Source organism: Culex pipiens, chromosome 1 (assembly GCF_016801865.2).
Source record: "Culex pipiens pallens isolate TS chromosome 1, TS_CPP_V2, whole genome shotgun sequence".
In the NCBI taxonomy this organism is placed as follows: domain Eukaryota; kingdom Metazoa; phylum Arthropoda; class Insecta; order Diptera; family Culicidae; genus Culex; species Culex pipiens.
This window is the reverse complement of record NC_068937.1, coordinates 99,215,188-99,234,015: the sequence shown is the minus strand read 5'-3', so window position 1 is coordinate 99,234,015 and position 18,828 is coordinate 99,215,188. Positions and strand designations below refer to the sequence as shown.

The 18,828-nt window shown below is 34.3% G+C and overlaps 1 protein-coding gene across 2 annotated transcripts in view; it reads right to left on the bottom strand.

The window, feature by feature from the left end:
* LOC120424346 (protein distal antenna) overlaps positions 1 to 18,828 on the bottom strand; it is a 30,211-nt gene continuing 11,383 nt past the window's right edge. The window contains exons 2-3 of one of the 2 annotated variants that reach the window (XM_039588439.2): positions 1,775 to 2,710; positions 1 to 1,708 (exon numbers count right to left, since the gene is read on the bottom strand). In XM_039588439.2, the coding sequence (XP_039444373.2) occupies positions 669 to 1,708; positions 1,775 to 2,684 (1,950 nt within the window). In that variant the 5' untranslated portion in view covers positions 2,685 to 2,710 and the 3' untranslated portion in view covers positions 1 to 668. Of the gene's footprint in view, positions 2,711 to 18,828 lie in introns of both variants that reach the window. The other variant, XM_039588438.2, reaches the window with a different exon arrangement.

Sequence of the window (18,828 nt, the reverse complement as noted above, 5' to 3'; positions counted from 1 at the left end):
TGTGTGAGTGTGTGTATTCTTTGGACTGTTTTGAGTATTTCATTTCATTTCGTCACACCGTCATTTTTTTTTGAGCTGCGCTTCAAATTAACAAATAAACGAGATCTGTGTTTCACTTGTTTTCTTTTTTTGTTTGTGTGTGTTGTTAGTTTTGGGCTTTTTTATTTGATTTTTCTTCGCTTACATAGTTTTTCACAAATTTCGGTCTCCTTTTTTTGTTGAGGGGTAAGTTTCGCTTACATTTATGGGGGGGTTTTCTTTTCTAATGTTGCTTTCCTAGAGCAAGTATTACGCGGTTTTTAATAGTGTTCGATAACTTGTACATTTGGCATGTTTCTTCTTCTCTCTTGAGTGGAGTTTTTTTCTTCGACAAAAAAACGAGGGGCGACTTTTATTTACACGGTCGAGAGTGTCAGAGTTTAGTGTGTGATAAATAGCAATCTTTCCTGCTTCCGGCAATATAATATATATATATCAAATAATGAAATATATAGAGGTAAAAACAAAAATAATAGACTTCATAAAAAATGGGGCAAAAATTTAACTACTTATTTCGTTAGGGGAGTTGCTGCTGCTTCGTCTCTACTGCTCTGTGCTAATGATATCTTCGCGGCTCAGCTGATTTTGATTTAGGACTGGACTATTTACAGATAAAGAGCGAGAACTTCTTACTTCCTCCGCCGCCGAGTTCGCTCCTCTCCACCTCCGTTCTGCCGCTCCGCGCTCAGCTTGATGCTGTTGAGCAGATACTTGAACTGCATGACCTGCATCGCCGTCACGTTCGGATCGCTGCACGCCTCCAGCCACTTGAGGAACTTTTCGCCGTGCTCGACCGCCTCGGCGGAACTCTTCAGGTCGGTGTCCTCCGAGCAGGTGCTCTTGAGGTCGTCCGCCAGGGGCGTCGGAGTGGCGTGCCCGTTTTCGTGCGTTGAGCTTGAGGGCGAGAGGGGGGATGGGGCGGTGGCGACCGGGCCGGGACTTTGGCTTTGGCTGTACAGGAGGTTGTCCAGGACCTGCTTGACGGCGGTGTTGGCGCCGTTGCACTTGGCGACCTCGTCGTCTTCGTCTTCGTCCTCGTCGACTTCGTCGACTTCGGGCTTCAGCTCGGACTTGATGCTTGTCGATGGGCTCGGGTTGAAGCGGGTGTGGTCTTCCGGGGGGAGCATCGACGGGTTGGTGGTGGTGGAGAGATCTTCCGGCTCGGACTTGAGATGATCGACGACGCCGTTTGAGCTGATGTTCAGGTTGATGGGTTGAGCGTTGTTATTGAGCGAGTCGGCCGTGGTCGGCGGAGATTGACCTTTGGTGAGCTGCGAGTAGAGGATGTTCTCGTACTTGGAGTTGTTTGCGTTGGTGGCGTTGATCGAGTTGTTGTTGCAGGACTTGTCGCCGGGCATGAGCGAGGCGCCGAACGTTTTGTACCACTGCCAGAACCAGGACGAGTTCTTCGTGTCCTCGGGGGTGAGCGAGGGTGCGGACGAGGGCGGCGTTGGCTGCGGGGTGGACACGATCGGCGGAGTCGCGGTCGGTGGCGTTGAACTCTGCGGTTGCTGCTGCTGTGTCGTGTTCGTTGGCGGCGTTGACTGCGGTTGCTGCGGACTCGACGGACGGGGCATCTGCGAGTACAGATTGTTCAACCCGAGCATGGCTTGTTGGGACTTGAGCCAGTACCAGAGCGCTTCGTCGACGGGGGCGTTAGGGTCACGACCTAGGGGGGCGGCAGATGGTGATTGTTGTTTATATTTGTCGTTCAAGTTAATACCATGGATCATACCGTTGTTCTGAAGTTCGCTCGACGTTTTCTGCTGCAATTTCGCCAAATTTCGCACCGTCAACGACGGAGTCGACTTGTCCCCGGGAGTTCCACCGCCACTCCCCGACGAATCCGGCAAACTCGCCCGTGGACTCTGACTAGCATTCCCCTTAGGTCTTGCATTCCTCAACGATTGCGCCGCCGTCAATCCGCCCAAATTCGACATCGTCGCCAAGTTGTGATTATTGTTCAACTGCGCTATCAAGTTCAAGTTTGTCGCAATCTCGTTGAAACTCAACGCCAGCGGACTCTGCGCCAGCCCGCCCATCCCCGAAAGGTGACTCAAGCTGGTCAACGGCGATATCGCCGCCATCGACAGTTCCGCCTTCCCCGGATCCCCACCTCCATTCCGGCTCAAATCCGCCCCGTACCGATCCTTCGCCTTCCCCATCGCCGAAATCTCCGCCGCCGTCTTCGCAAACGCGCTAAAATCCGCCCCGTGCAGCCCATTCATTATAATATCACCCCCGCTCACCCCCAACCCCTTGTCCCCACCCCCACTCAAATCCAACCCGTTCATCCCTCTCGGACTCTTGTAAAAGCTCTCATCATACTTCTTCCCAAACAGCCCCTGCTCCAGCTTCATCCGCTTCTCCGGTGGCCCGTTGAACAGCTCCGCTGCGGCGACCGCCGTCAGTGCCGCCGCCGTGGCCTCACTCGTCAGCTTGTCCGCGTTCTCCGCCGACTGCCGGCTCATGTAACGCAACTTCTCCTCGTTTTTGCACCAGCCGCGAAGCGTCGACTCGGGCACGCCAATGTCACGCGCGACCGAGGCCTTTGACTCGCCGTCGTGGATCCGCTGGATGGCGTCGATCTTGTCGGTGGCGGTCAAGTGGCGCAGCGGCCGCTTGCCCTTCGTCGCCATCATCATCTTGAAGTGCGTCGTGGTGCGGGAGTCTGGAAGGAAAATGGAGAGGAGGAAGGAAAACGGTTAGATTTGTGAAGAAAAACTGGTAAAATAGGTACTCTTGATCATTAACGGCGCACGCCTTGTCGCGGTGTAGATGTTTAGATTGAGAGAGCGGTAGAGACAAGAAAGGTGCGGAGAGAGCGCGAATGTGAACAATGCCCACTTTGTCGGAATAGGGTTTTCGTACTTTTATGCAAGACGTAGTTTTGCAATGCATTCTATTTAGATGAATTTTATGATTGAGCAAATTCTGGGAATCCGAAGTATTGAAAGGTAGCTCGGAAGGCCAGCTATTGTAAAACACTTCAATTTTAATAAAAATTTCAAAGTTTTTGCCCTGATAAAAGTCTAACTAACAGGATATCGTTGCCAGATAAAATTACTATTACTAAGTTTTACTGTTATAAATGTATTTTTGTGATTGGAATTGATCCCGAAATAAAAAAAAAACATCAAAGAGGTTAAATTGTTTTTTAACCCGCACTGCATTGTCGGATTTTTTTGACAACTTTAGAACATTAGGAATTTGTTTGAAAGTTATAGGGTCAAGTGGGTAACATAATTCTAAATATTTGTTCAGAATTGTTGGCATTTTAGTAGATCAAATTTCTAGGTAGAATTTTGGTTTTATTTTTGATGGCAAACCAATTTTAAAATTTTCAGAATAAAAAGATTGCGTTGAAGATGTTGACATGTTTTATGTTATTTTGGATTGTTTCGAAAAAAAATTAAAAGAATAAGTTTCTTTGAAGTAATTTTGACAGAGTATTGACCAACTGCTTTTTTGCTTTAATCAAAAAAATACGCAGGCACTAATACAAGTGAAAATACAAAACACAAAAAAAAGTTTTATCTTTGACCAGGGTTGCAAATGAGTGATAAAAAAGCTATCATATGATTATCTCTGCACCAAAAACATCCGAGAGTATGGCGGCCGTCACTGTAGCTTGTGAGATCTCTTCTTGTGTCTCGTGATTCCCAGCGATGTCATTCTCTCTCTATCACTCCTCCCCTTTTCCTCGACTATGCGCTCTCACCACTGAGTCTCTCAATCTCTCCGAAAACTGCAATGAGAGAACGCGAGATGGCGATTATGTGCCGACCACGCATGACGTCCCGTTAAACTGCGTTTGCGAAATTGGTTTTGTGGCGGCTTTTGTGGTTAAACGCTGTTGCGGTAGGATGATCGTGGAAGCGGGAATGAGAGAGAAATGGAAAATGTCAATCGCGAGTGTGTAAACACGAAAACGTGTTCGGCTATGTTCGGCGCTGAGAGTTTCAATAAGGAGAAGAAAGCAGTTGTATTTGAGGCATGAATATTCAAGCGGGATAATTGTATTATCCTTTTCACTGAGATCTTTTCAAACATGCACGAAGCAAAATGATCATCGTTCGGACAAAACGTTCATCGTTCGATCAAAACGTTCATCGTTTGTGCAAAACGAGAGAGAATTGAGAGAAAAATGTCCATTTCCGGTCTCTTTTCGCTCAATTCTCTCCCATTTTTCGTCGAATTCCTTCATTTTCTTGACATTCGCGTCCCATTTCCTGCTCCCTTATTCCTGTTTGTGACTTTTTACATGCATTGGAGTTCATCGCTCATGAAAGTGAGTTCATTGTAAGTGCTCGTTTGAAAACTTACCAATGAAATCGAGAATAGTTGCTGAGAGCTGATATTTTGATATTTTAACAACACTGTCTTTGACTTAACCTAATTGGCTTCAGCTTAAATGATTTCAAATTTTAAAGAAAAATTTGGAGGTTCCCAGAAATTATGAAAAAATCATAAATAAACAATTAAAGAAAATATAATACCTAATTCAGAGGAAAACAAAAAAAAATAGTTTTACTAATACAGTTCAGACTCGATTATCCGAAGTCCTCGGAAAAAATCACTTCGAATCGAATCATGTCAAAAAAAAAAGTTTTTTTTCTATTTCTAACTTTTAACATCAAATTCGAGTTCTGCAAATCGCGAGTGTGTAAACACAAATTTGAATAATTTATTGCATTCAAAACTAATAAAAATAAATCATTTTTTGGCCGCTTAAATTTGACTTACATAGGGTCACAAAACTCGAATTTAGGTGTTTAAAGTAGAAAATTGTTTAAAAAATTGTTTGATCATGATTCTATTATTCAAATTCCTGAAAAAGACTTGACTAATCTAGGCTTTGGATAATCGAGCACATGGATTGTATTTGAAAAATGGCAAGAATTGTCACGAAAGAGAAAAATACATTAACATATTTTTAAAGGGAAATACATAATGTTTTTTTTTTACGTCAAGAGTCCTTTTTTAAAAGGTTTTATGCGATATGGGTTTCCTATGTTGGTAGGATCTTTTCAAAAGTAATCTAGTAACGATCATAATTATACAGTCCAGACTCGATTATCCGAATGTTTTGGATAAATTTCGCTTCGGGTAATCGAATTACGAAACATTTTTTTTTTCTGACTTATTTTTGTTTCTCTAGCTCAAGTATTTCCCCTAAACTAAACTAAAGTGGTTAAAAAATGTTTGATCTAAAATGTTGGTGATGAAATATTGAAAAAAAAATCATTTGGTAATTTTTAAGACAATCAACCAGTAAAATTTGATTAAAATGGGGTCGCAGAATTCAAATTTGATGTTAAAAGTAAAAAAATTAACAAATTCGAAAGCATTGTTTGTCCATGTTTCGATTATCCGAAGTCCCATACAAACCTTTGGATAATAGAACTTCGGATAATCGAATCTATTTTTTTTTGTTTATCTGATTTTTCAAAAATAAATTTCCTAGAAAATAACAAAATAGTTTTAGCTGTCAAAATGTAGGTCCAGAACTGGCCTTTGAACTAAAAATCTTTCTATCAATAAAAAAAATATGTTTTTGGAAAAGTCAAGGTCTCTATGTTCTTAAATTTTAAGTTTTGATACATATAAGGCAGTCCAGTTCCGGGAGTGCTTGGCTGGTCCAGAGAGGACGGATGAAGGATGGAAAAAGTGCGTCCTGCGTAATGCGTTCCGATCCAGGCCAACCCTACCCCCCCTGCAATAAATCAAGTGTCTCCCCATCGGTAACACATGGTCACAACCCGGACCCTCCCAATTCATTTTTGCTACCCAACTGTCGAAACGCATCTGCACTCACCAAACAAAAGAAAAGAAAAAGAGTGCAAGAGTGCAACACTGCTGCACACACATAATGGTGCAGCAGCACCGAGATGCATCTCACCTTAACGAGAAGAAACCAGAAAAAAAAAATCTTTTCAGCTCAAAACTGCCAGAAAGAGCCGACACGAGCCACCGAAATTCCGGCAAAAAGTTCCCGCCCACAACTTGCACACACAACAGCGCGCGAGAGCGAGAAAAAAGCAAAACGCGTTTTTTTTCTCCTCTCGCACCATCTCGCTCACACACCCCCACACACATGCGTTCGAAACGGCGGGATCGATGCACTTTTCTGCGCAGCAGAGAAAAGAGGGAGAGAGGAGGAAAAAAACATGTGTTTTTTGGCGAACTCTCGCGAAGCGAGAGCGGACAGTGGGCGCTCTCTCGAGAGCGAGCTGACGAAGCTCGGGCTTCGTACGTTCATTCATAAAAATCGCATTTATGTTTTGGTCCACACACACATCCAAGCAGGCGCTGGCAGGATCTTTACTGGATTCTCTCTCTCTCTCATTTGTTGGGGTGAGCGCGTAGTTTTGCGCGTTGGTGTTGGTTGCGTTGGCTTCGGTCAGTCTTGTTTACAATTTGCACATAAAATCTCGGCCCTGCTTGGGTGAGGGTGTGTGCATGTGCGTGTCATGCGCGCACAAATCGTGTGCTAGTGTTGGTGGTCATTTCCGTTGGCGTTTTTTTTTTTCTTGCTGCGATTTTTTTTGCTTCGCAAAAAGGACACTCTCAGCACAGCAGTGTTGGTGTGCAGAATCTTCTTCTTGCGAGCGGGGGTGATTTACGTCCGTTTTGCAAAAGTTCAATAGACATAATGCAGAAGATGACCGATTGCTGCTGTGTGGTGGTGTGCAGCGAGAGAGAGGGAGAGGGCACACACATGTTCAGGAAAGAAAGAAAAAAAAACGACGTCGGTCAAATCTCGGCCCGATATCGGACAGGGGGCAGTGACAGGGAAGAAGAAGAGGGACGCTTCGTTTTATATAAAAGGAGAATGTCGTGAGTGCTGCATCCTTGCAGATTTTTGCTTCTTTTGCTTTTTCTTGCTCCGGTTGGTTTCCGTTGCTAAGAAGAAGATGACCGTAATGGTCAGTTTGAGAAAGGGGTGCCCCACATGAGAGAAATTGAAGGGGGAAAAAAACGAAGAAGTATTGATTTTTTTTACGACGGAACAGTGAAACAACCATTTCTTTTACAAATTTCAGTAGAAATCACAAAATGGTTTTATTTGTGTAATTACTCCCAAATTTTATGACACTGAAATGTCAAAAGAGAAGCGCAAAAATTTAAATTTCAATGCGATAACGATGGTACAAATTTTACAAAACTGAATTTCAAAACCTATTTTTTAAATTTTGAAGCAAAATGTATCACAAAGGGCATAAAACATTATTACAGTTATGCTACCATCAAAAACTTGCCAAAGATGAAAAAAAAACCAAAAAATTAAATTTAAAATTTGTAAAAAGTTTAAAAAGTCTTTCTTTGATTTAAAATGCATAAATAAGCGTTATAAAATGTACACATGATAAAATACAATAATTTACAATCGGTTTTACAAGTTTTTACAGTGAATTTTTTTTTTAGTCAATAAGGCCGATGCAAATATTTAAAAAAGTTTTTGTCCCTCGGCCCAGGCCGAGGTCAAGGGGGGAGGGGGGGGGGCAAAAAAATAAAAAAATATAAAAATTTAAATAACAAGCCTAAGTCTTCACATTTAAATGAAAAAAGTGTTTTAAAATGCATTTTACACTAGTTCAGTTGTTTTGCAATCATTAGTTTTCAAAAAATCTAAGATCTGACAAAAACAAAAATTGTATCGAAAAAAAAAGATTTTGCATCGAAAATTTTCAAAAATCTTAAGATTTTTTAATAAACCCAAACATGGTAAAAATGATTTTAAACGCAGGAGAATGTATTTTAATTTGATTTCAGCTGGTTCCACTTGAATTTTCATTAAAATTTTGAAGTTTATTGCAAAAATATTTTTTTTGCCCCCTGATTTTTCGGGCCAATTTTGAAGGGGGGGGGGGGGGGGGGGGTGACAAAAACTTTTAAAAATATTTGTACCAGCCTAATTATTATTAAGAGTGGAGGGGGGACAGTAACTTGACATAAAATTTGCAATGGACAAATTTTCCAGAAAGTTAATACATTTACAGAAGTTTTATTTGTGCACTTAAAGTAATAAATTCGCCCAAAATTAGCTTAAACACCACATATTTTCTACAAAATATCTTAGGTTTAAAATTGGATCAACTTATTTTTTTCGAAATATTTATCTGAAAATCATTCTTTATTATCAACTTATAATCGAAGCATCCTTTTTTTTGTTTCATTTAAAAAAGTTACTGATGAATATATGGAATTAAATCATCCATATATTTTTCAAATCAAAAACATTTTCAAAATGTTTGTAGAAAGTTCAAATTTGTTTTTTTTTTCTATTCTTTAAACATTATTTGTATAATTTGATGAAACTTAAACAACTTTTTACGATTCTGTTACCTGAAAAGAAATAAAAAAGATTCCTCACTCAATTTAGAAGGTAACAATCAATTTTAAAGTTTATTTACAATTAGACAAATGTAAATTTTGTTTCGAGTTCAAACATTTCTTTAAAATTCTGGAGGTAAAAATATTTTCGGCTTGAATCTGGAACAAACGAATTTTGATTTTTGATGTTGTCAAGAATTATTTAAAATTTTCTAGTTTTCGAGAGTAATAAAACAGCAATAATGTATTTTCAAATTTGGGCTTGAAAAATTAGAAAAAAAATTATTGTTGATCGTAAAAATAAAATTCATAAAAAACACAAATAAAACAAAATAAACATGCAAAAACCAAAACAAAATTTAGCCTGACAAATTTCAAATAAAAAATATCAGAAAAAGTGGAAACATGATAACATTAATCCTACTATCACAAGGTAAAAAAAAGTGCGACAATTCTTTATAATGTTTCTTTTACTAAATTTCATGTCGGTAGTTAAAAAAAAACATTTTTTTCGGCGGTACAAAGACCAACTCGTTCGAAAATGGAATAAATAAACGTTTGAAATTGTAATTCAATCAATTTACTATCGATTTTAATAGTTATTCAGTCAAATAATTAAGTTTTTTTTTTAAACAAAAACTTTTTTTTCAGGGAAGAAAAATTTCTAAAAATAATTTGCGGCTTAAGAATTTCAACAGTATTAAAATTTTTTAATATTTATTTCTTAATAAACATTCAGCGTTTAAAAAAACTATTCTTAACAATATCTTATGAATTTTCTTCAACAAAATTTCCAATGCTGATTGTGAATAATTTTTTGTAATATTTTAATTTTCATAAACAATTGAGAAGAAATTTTATTAAATTAAATTTCATACAGATGTTGTCTTCGTTTGATTTTTGTAGAAATATTTATGAGATTACAAAAAATAAGACAATTACACAGAAAAGGGTGTAAATGTGGTTTAAATTAAAAAGTGTAAATTTACCTCTTTTGATGTAATTTTATAAAGACAAACTACTTAAACAGTATGGTTTACATAATTAAAAATATTATTTCATTCATTACAATCAGAAACAACAAAAGCCACAAAAAATTTCAACAAAAAAACACAGGCTACCCTAAATTTTATGTAATATTACATCATAAGCATGTAAATTTACAATACCAAATTTTAAAATCGTCATATATACACAATTTTTATGCGTTTTAAAAACAATTTATCAGCGGAAAAGCATGTATTTTCATCGGCCACCTCAGATCAGCACTTTGACGATCGCTCAAAACTTCTTAAAAGCTTTTCCATCGATATCTTGTTATATACAGTGTTTTAGGAAATGCGCAAGCAAGAGCAAATGTTTTGCAAAATAAGTTGTTTAAATAGTGAAATTTCTTATTTCTGATTAAAATCATCAAAGTGTACGGACATTTTTTTTTAATTTTTATGAAAGATGTAACATTTTACTGAGGTAAATTGTCACGATTTTGAATGTTAAATTACAGATATTTTTTTACGTAAAATGTAAAATTGATAGGATTTTTTTTTGTTATTGTAAAATGCGATGAAATTTGAAATGATATCAAGGATTAAGCTAATTTTTAGTACTTATTTGAAGTTTTAGTCAAGAACTTTGAAGAGGCAAGCTGAATGCTGTCAAACTTAAATCAATTACTATTAAATTTACTCTAGAAATTAAAATAATTGCTGGCATCACAATTTATCTGGCAACCCTGCCCCCTTAGTTCAGTTCAGTGCAGTGCAGCATCACAAGTCACCGGTAAATTTGCACCGACCAAGCGGGGTCGACTTTTGATGACGGCCAAATCTTTTTCACGATTTTTTGCTTTTCGTGTTCACCCTCCTCTCTTTCCCACTTTTTTTTCTCTCTCCTCAGGTCGAGAACGCTGTTTTTATTTTTCAGCTGATGCTTTTTTATATGTTTTTTCCCTCATTTTCCCTCCGAGGGGGTTTTCTTCAATATCTCGCTGCAGCATCCACAGAGCTCGTCGTCGCGCCGGCCAATACTTTTTTTTTGCTTCTCTCTATGTATTTGTTGCAGCCACGTGTGACTCTGTACGTGTGCAGATTTGTGTGTGTGCAGTGGCATTTTTCTTCTATCGTGTCCTTTTTTTTTTAAAAAAAAGGAAGAAAAAAAAGTTCTACATCAGAGACTTTGGTCCAGCAAAATCCACCACCCCAAAAAGGAAGGGAGGGGAGGGGGAGGAAGTCTTTTTCCTTTTGGACTAGAAAAAGAGATTTTTCCTGAGTTGGTGGCTTGGTTTTGTCCATTTTCTTCTTGTTGTTTTTTTTTGTGTGTTGCCGGTTGGTCCCCAGGATCGATTCTGGTCACGTCCCGACGGGACTGCGCTCCTCCGACGATGACGTAAGGAGTCTCTCCCCCCAACCCTCCTTGCGAGTAGTTTTGTTGGTTTTTCCTCTACTTCTTCGTCTTTTTTTTTTGTTTGCTCTCTGTACCATAGTCGCATTAATTTATAGAACTTTTACTTTCGTTTGTTGTAAATTATTGCCCTAGTTTTGTGTGCTTTTGCTGGAGAGGAGTTTCGAGCTTTCGATTTTACTTCTTTTTTTTTCAACAGTCGAGAACTGGACAAAGTAGTATATGGCCACAGCCCGCCCGCAGAGAGCCGGGTTGACTGGGGCACATGGATGTGATGGGATTTTAAATTTTTGTTGCCGATAGCTGAAGGTCGCCGGGCGCGGCAGATAGTTTGTGGCTTGGACGTTCTTGGGCAAATAACCTTTAATTGAGCGCATTGATTTGCGGAAGGGAGGAGTTTGCATCAATTATGGCTGCAATTTTGAAGATTACTAGATATTTTATTTTTTTTTCCAAATACAGTCCAGACTCGATTGTCCAAAGTTCTTAAAAAAATCACTTAGGATATTTGAATCTTCAGATAATTGATTCACAATAAATATGTTATAACGAATTTAATTTTAAAACTGAGGAAATAGAAAAATACATAAAAATATGTCCATGAGTCGATTCATCCGAAGTTCCTAAGAAACCTTCGGATAATCAAAAATCTGGACTGGAATAAAGCTGGCAAAAAATGTAATTAAAGTTTTTGACCTTCTGCTCTGCTCAAAGTCAGTGGAGAATAAAAACATGAGAAAAAAAAAACTAAATTTTATGCCCACTTTTCAAAAGTTTGAAGCAAAAAGTATCACAAAATGCTTATTAATTTTTTTTTCAGATTTTTAGCTCAACATTTTAGAAATTGCTACAAATTAATAATTTGCAATTAATTTTACAAGATTTTTCGATGAAAATTTGAATTTTCAGCAATATTTGTTATGTCCTCTGTTTTTTTTTTTTAGAAAACTTCAAGTAAAATAAAAAAATACCTACTAGATTAACCCTCTACTGCCCATATTTTTTTTCGAAAATTTTTATTTTTCCCGTGTTCAGGAGGTCATTTTGTGCAGCTTTTGTTCTACGAAAAACTTTACTTCTCTTGTTTTATCTTTTTCTTGTTTCATTTTTAGTATTTTAATTTGCATTTATCTTGTTAAGTTTATGTTTGTTTTTGTAGTATTTGGCCTATTCTACCACCTCCTATCATTACATTTTGCCTATCTAATTTTTTCATGTTTTTACAGTCACTTTTTCAATTTTTTGCATGTTTTTCACATTTTCTGCTATAAAATGGCACCATCATCATTTAAATTGTAAAATAATGCGAAGAGGCATAGTCTGGGGCACTAGAAAAATTACTGCATACTTCTTTTTACTTAAAGTCTAGGAAATGTGAGTAAAAAATACAGCCAAAGTTGACCCCTAGAAAAATTACATTTTTAAAAACATTGTCAAAGCCACAGAAAACAAGTAAAACTGACAACCAACAAATTTTCTAAACTTTTAAGAAATCTTCTTTCCAATGCTTTTTAAAAATCAAAAATTTGTTGAAAAATTGATTTTTGGTGATTTTTTAAATCGAAGCCCGTCTAAAGGCGGGGTTGGGTTGTAGAGGGTTAAGAAAAGATAAATTTAAACCTTAGCAAAACAGAAAAAATATTGAAAATACCAATATGAAAAGAATTAAATTGTCTTTTTTCGTGATTTACAATTGAAAATATATACCATTAAATATTACAAAGAAATCAAGATAGTGACAATACGCAACAAAAACAATGTTTTATTTGTTAAGTCAAATAATTACTAAGAGTAAGTGTACTGCCCACCATTGAAAAAATGGCTAATATCCACTTTTGGCAAAAACGAGATATTAGCACCAGGTGGTAGAGGATGTTCCAACGCATCTTCTGGAATCTGAATTTTACTGAAATAGTGTTTAGACTTGGCTGCCGATGCGAAAAACCAAACGGCTAATATGCCAATGTTATGGGAAATTGCCTTGACGGAGATATTGTGACAAACACTAAATCGCGTTTTTCTCGGAATACTTGATTTGGCATTATAGCCGAATTTTCAATTATGGGCAGTGTGCAGCCTGAAATAAAAGTAAAAGATTTAAAAATTAAAAAAAAAAGAAAAAAAATCGTAAAAGCAAAATGAAATAAAAAACAACAGAACGAGAATTATGAATATTTAATCAGCTTAAAATACACAAATATATTAAATGAACGATGAAAAATCCATTCAAGTAAAGAAAGGTAAAGTAAAACATTGCGAAGTACACTCTGTATGCGGCTCAAACAATAGAGTAAGGAGATTTGAATCCAAAAAAACGAAATAAAAAGATTTTATCAACTTTTGTGCTTATTTTTTTTGTTTGCAAATAAATTCTACAAAAAAACGCAAGCAAAACACAATGAAAGCATTTAAACTAAAGAAAAAGCAGAATAAAACAAAATAATAATAACAAAACCATTATTCAACAAAACAATTGAAAAAAATTGTTCCAATCTTTTGAAAAACTTGAGAAAAAAATTAGAAGTTCCCGAACAGACGGTAATAACTAAATTCATGCCATTTCAATAACAAATACTGTTAAAATAACAGAAAGTGTTATGAAATATTCTTGAAAAATCAGTTTCTGCATAAGAGTTCAATAACAGTTTATGTTATCATAACAAAATTTGCTATCGGCCTGATATTGATTGAAAGCCAGAACAACTTGGGAATAACATTTTTTGTTATGGAAGAATACCTCCAACTGTTATTTGGATGATCGGATTAGTTGTTAAAATAACAAAAAATAATAACAAAGATTTGTTCGAAGAATAACTAAAAGTGTCATTAGTATGTTATTACAATAACAATCCAATAACAAAAAAATCATAACGGTGAATAACAAATCATGTTATGAATAACATAGAATGTTATTGGCCTAGTATTTTCAAATATCAAAAAATGTTATTCCCAAGTTATTTCCGTCTGCTCGGGTCGTCTCAATGATGAGTTATTTTAAAATATTAAGAAATATGTTATTATTAGACATTTTTATTTAATTATAAATATAATTGTATAACTCATCAAAAAACCAGGAAAGCAATAAAAGGAAGCAAAAAAGTTAAGTAAAAAAAACATTAAGAAACTTAACATGTTAAATAGAATTTGAAAATTTCATCCCTTGGGCAACTACATTGTTATTAATTCAATTTGTTAGTTTAATAATATATTTTTCCGTTTTTTAGGTTAATACTTATTCGTCTATTCGCCCAGTCACATAAAACCAAAAAAAAAGAAGATTTCTGTCATATAATTTTAAGAAAATAAGACAAAATGTGATAAGATGTCAAATTATTGTAAAGGTTACAATAATGATTTAAACAATAACCAAAATAATAGTTTTTCATATTTGTTTATGCACAAATAGAAAATAAAAAAAACCTTTCTTTTGATTGTAACATAAAGACAGCGGAACAACAAAAAAATCAGGCCGCTACAAATATTCAACATTTTTTTTTTTTCAACAAAATCGGGAAGAAAAAATAACTTTTAACTAATCAAAAGAGATTCAATTAACTGAGTTTCAAAGTGCAATTAATTTCAGAACTTTGAAAAATATATAATAATAATTTATTATTTCCTAATTTAAAATGATGTTTATTTTCGCAAAAAGTATGTTTTTGGAGAGTTCAAATGTCAAATTGAGTTTTTAAGCTGATGATTAAAAGACCTTAGAAATTCCTTACTAATGTTACTTTTTTTCTCTTTTTTTATTATTATTTCCTATTACTAAAATGATTTATTGACTAAGCTAGCATAACCTAACCTTTAAGGACGAAAACTATCAAAATTACTAAGAATTATTTTCATTTTTACAAGATTCTGAGGATCAAAGTTATTATAATAAACAGATCAAAGAATTTGTCATATAAATGTTAAATCAATGAAAATAAATCAAATTGTTTGACATTATTAAAATCAATAATAAATTATTAATTCTGAATTCTTAAGAAATTTGTAGAAAATAAAATGTTACAAATTAAGAAGCTACACGCTGAAATTTACCAGTGCCATACTGACATCCAGTCCGATTAAGAACTCAAATCATTATTCGTTAGAAGCATCTGCAAAAAGTTGCAACATTTTGCATAATTTATTCAGCTGCAACGGGACTTAATTTCAACCTTCAAAATATCCAAACCAGAAGAAAACCTTCATAATTTCATAATGATCCATCTCGCCAACAAATTTCCCCCTAACTTACGAAATTTGACGTCCTTTCAAAAAAAAAAAAAAAAAAAATCGCGATCGCTCCCCAAATCACCTCCAATTAATTCGTGGATCACCCAGTTTCGCCGCCGTCCAGACATGTCCTCGGGACACTTCAAAGCCCGCATCAAGCCTTGATTAGCGTCAATCCCTCGCCGCGTCCAACCTGTCCAGATCATCATCATTTTCTTCGTCCCGAATATAAAAACATAAACAAATTATCTATCGAGAGAGGAGCAAAAAAAAAAAGTGGAAGCGACTAACATTCCTTCCCCTTTCAACGTCGTCGAGTCGTTTCGCGCTAAATTTAAATTCTAATGCTGCATGAAAATGCCTATGCAAATTATGCTTCCCCTCCACAACATAAACGACTTTGTATCTCATTCTCTCTCTCGCTGACTTCTCTTCGTTTTAACTCCAAAGGTTTTCGAAGGTTTCGTGTTTCGGTTTGATTCGTTGGTTTGTGAGGTTAGAACCTCATCGCAAAATATAATTAACTGGCAACCTGTTGAATGTCTTCCTAACCAGAGAATAGAGTGCTAGAGTGAGAGTGAGAGAGAGAATAAACGTAGAAAAGCAACACACAAAAAAAAAACAACAAATAAATCAAATCGTAAAAAAATACACATAACTTTTGCCCCCCCCCCCTTTTCCTCCCCTGTAATTCTAGGGTTGTTACTCGGGCTTTTTCGTTTTCACTCTCGATGGCGAGACTGGTGGAGTTTTTCCGAACCATCCACCCACACCCACAAAGAGAATAATTCTTTTTTTCAATGGTTCAGGAGTGCCTTTTTTTTGCACGTTCTGCACTGACTACCCACAAGTAGGTGGTGTGTTACCTCTCTACTGCCAATTTACTGCGCGCAACGTCAGCAAGGTGGGAACAGTAGAAAAAAAATTGTGGAAATTGGCGTAAAATTTTGACGAAAATCTTAAAATTACATGCAAACATATTCAATACATCTTAAAAAAAGAGGAGAAAAACGAACACGTCAAACAATCGAAAACTGATACGATAATAATCGGTAATCAGACGGTAATAACAAAATTCATGCCATTTCAATAACAAATACTATTAAAATAACAAAAAGTGTTATGGAATATTCATGCAATATTCATTTTTGCATAAGAGTTTAATAACAGTTTATGTTATCATAACAAAATGTGTTATTGGTCTGATATTGGTTGAAAGCCAAAACAACTCAGGAATAACATTTTTTGTTATGGAAGAATAACTCCAATTGTTATCAGGATGATCGGATTAGTTGTTAAAATAACAAAAAAGAATAACAAAGATTTGTTCGAAGAATAACTTAAAATGTTATTAGTTTGTTATTATAATAACAATCCAAAAACAAAAAAATCATAACGACGAATAACAAATCCTGTTATAAATAACATAAAATGTTATTGGCCTAGTATTTTCAAATATCAAAAAATTTTATTCTCAAGTTATATCGGTCTGCTCGGGAGCCTTAACAAAAGAAATATATAAAAAAATATCGAGCTGACTTGAGTAAACATAACAAGCTATGAAATTACAAACAAATTAAAGAATTATAAATCATGAAAAAGTATTAAGCAAAACTATTAAATTTAAATTTAAATCAATTTGTTGTGGTTTGGTTGAGCGTTTCAGCTAAATGCATTACTATGAATACACTATGATCTCGTCTCTTTGTTCTTTAAATCAATTAATGATTTTGGTAAATAAAATAAATTCACAATCTCTCTTCATATGAAATAATAGAGTTTTGGAGTTTCTTTCAATAATGATTTTTACTTTAGTTTATTTTGATGTAATTGGATATTCTTAGAACAAGAGAAGGACAAATCACTAGAAAAAAAACCTTCGAAAAGCCAAACTATTCACCAAATGAAAAAACAAATCATTATTTTTTGAAAAAAAAAAACAGAAACCAAAAGATTTCCATTGTTAACTAAACAAAACAAAATCTCGGAATAGATTAAATAAAAACACAAGTGAATAAAAATATAGGCAAAAAGATTAAATATATCATTACTAAAATATGAATAAACAAAGAATAAAATATTTAAAATGATGAAAACCCAATTTAAAAGAGATAAAACTGGAAAAAAATTGTTTAAAATACGATGTTATTAAATAACAAATGACAATAAATGTATCGATAAAAAAAACCTAGAGAATTTGAACAAATAAAAAAATTAATAAATTTCAGAGCAATTCAACCAGAGTTCAAACCATTTAACTAAAAATTTGAACAAAAGTTATACAAACATTGAGCAAAGCTTTGGTCAAACCTTTGGACCTTAAAAATATCAATAAAATAAATCAATTTTTAATGAAATTTTAAAATTCAAGAAAATACCAAGAGTATAAATAATGAAAATTGAGAATACACATTTAAATAAATCCATAATTGCTGGCAAAATAGTTTAACAGAATAGAAAAAAATCGTATAAAAATACAAAAAGAAATCAAACCTAAAAAAACAAACACCAATTTCAAATATAAAAGAAACAAAACGCGAAAACTACCACCAAAATTTAAAAAAATAACAAACTTATATAAAATTGGAAAATTTAAATCAAATAACGGCATCCAAAAAAAATTGGAACCTCTCACAAAAAATAAACGCAATATAAAGTTCATAAACTTATTGATTTTTTAAAATTAGGCTTGTTTATTTTATTTATCATCAAATAAGTAGAACGAATTGAACCACAATTGAACAATAAAGTTAATAAGAATTTTATTTGAAAAAAATGCCCAAAACTAAATCGAAATTAAGTTTTTTTTTTTAAAATTAAAAGAAATCAGAATTTAAAAGGTACAATTTCTGATTAGGTAGATATTAACAGAACAACAACACGCAAAAAAGTATAAAATAGAAATAAAATAAATAGCAAAAAAAAAACTCCTTATGCAAGATTGAAATTCAAAAAATCTAAACACGACAATAAATATTAAATATACTTGTGGAAGTATCCAGTATATGAACTGAATAAAGAGCTTTGAACAATAATTTTTTTTTAAGATAAATAGCAAACTATAGATCGATCAAACTATGAAAAAATCGGAAGTAATGAATACAAATTGTTCAATAAGTATATTTGAAAGTAATTCAACAAAAAATATTGAATGAAGAATAATATTTTTAATTTAATTAAAAATAAAGATAATTAAGTCAATTGTTATCAAAGTTTAAAAATAAATCAAACCAAATAAATAAATAAGTATTCAAAAGTTTGTCAACTCATATACATATTAGAAAATATAAACAGGTAAATAACTTATAAATAAATAAAAGTTTAAAAAATATATTTCGAATGTTGCTTCAATCATTATTTAAATGTATCACATCAAAAAAAAAAAAAAAAACAAATAAAACTTTTTGATAAGCTTCCCGAGCAGAGGGAAATAACTTGAGAATAAATTTTTTTGATATTTGAAAATACTAGGCCAATAACATTTTATGTTATATATAACGAGATTTGTTATTCATCGTTATGATTTTTTTGTTATTAGATTTTTATTGTCATAACAGACTTATAATACTTTTAGTTATTCTTCGAACAATTCTTTGTTATTATTTTTTGTTATTTTAACAACTAATGCGATCATCCCAATAACAGTTGGAGGTATTCTTCCATAAAAAAAACATGTTATTCCAAAGTTGTTTTGGCTTTCAACCAATATCAGACCAATAACAAATTTTGTTATGATAACATAAACTGTTATTAAACTCTTATGCAAAAAATGATTTTTCAAGAAGATTCCATAACATTTTCTGTTATTTTAACAGTATTTGTTATTGAAAT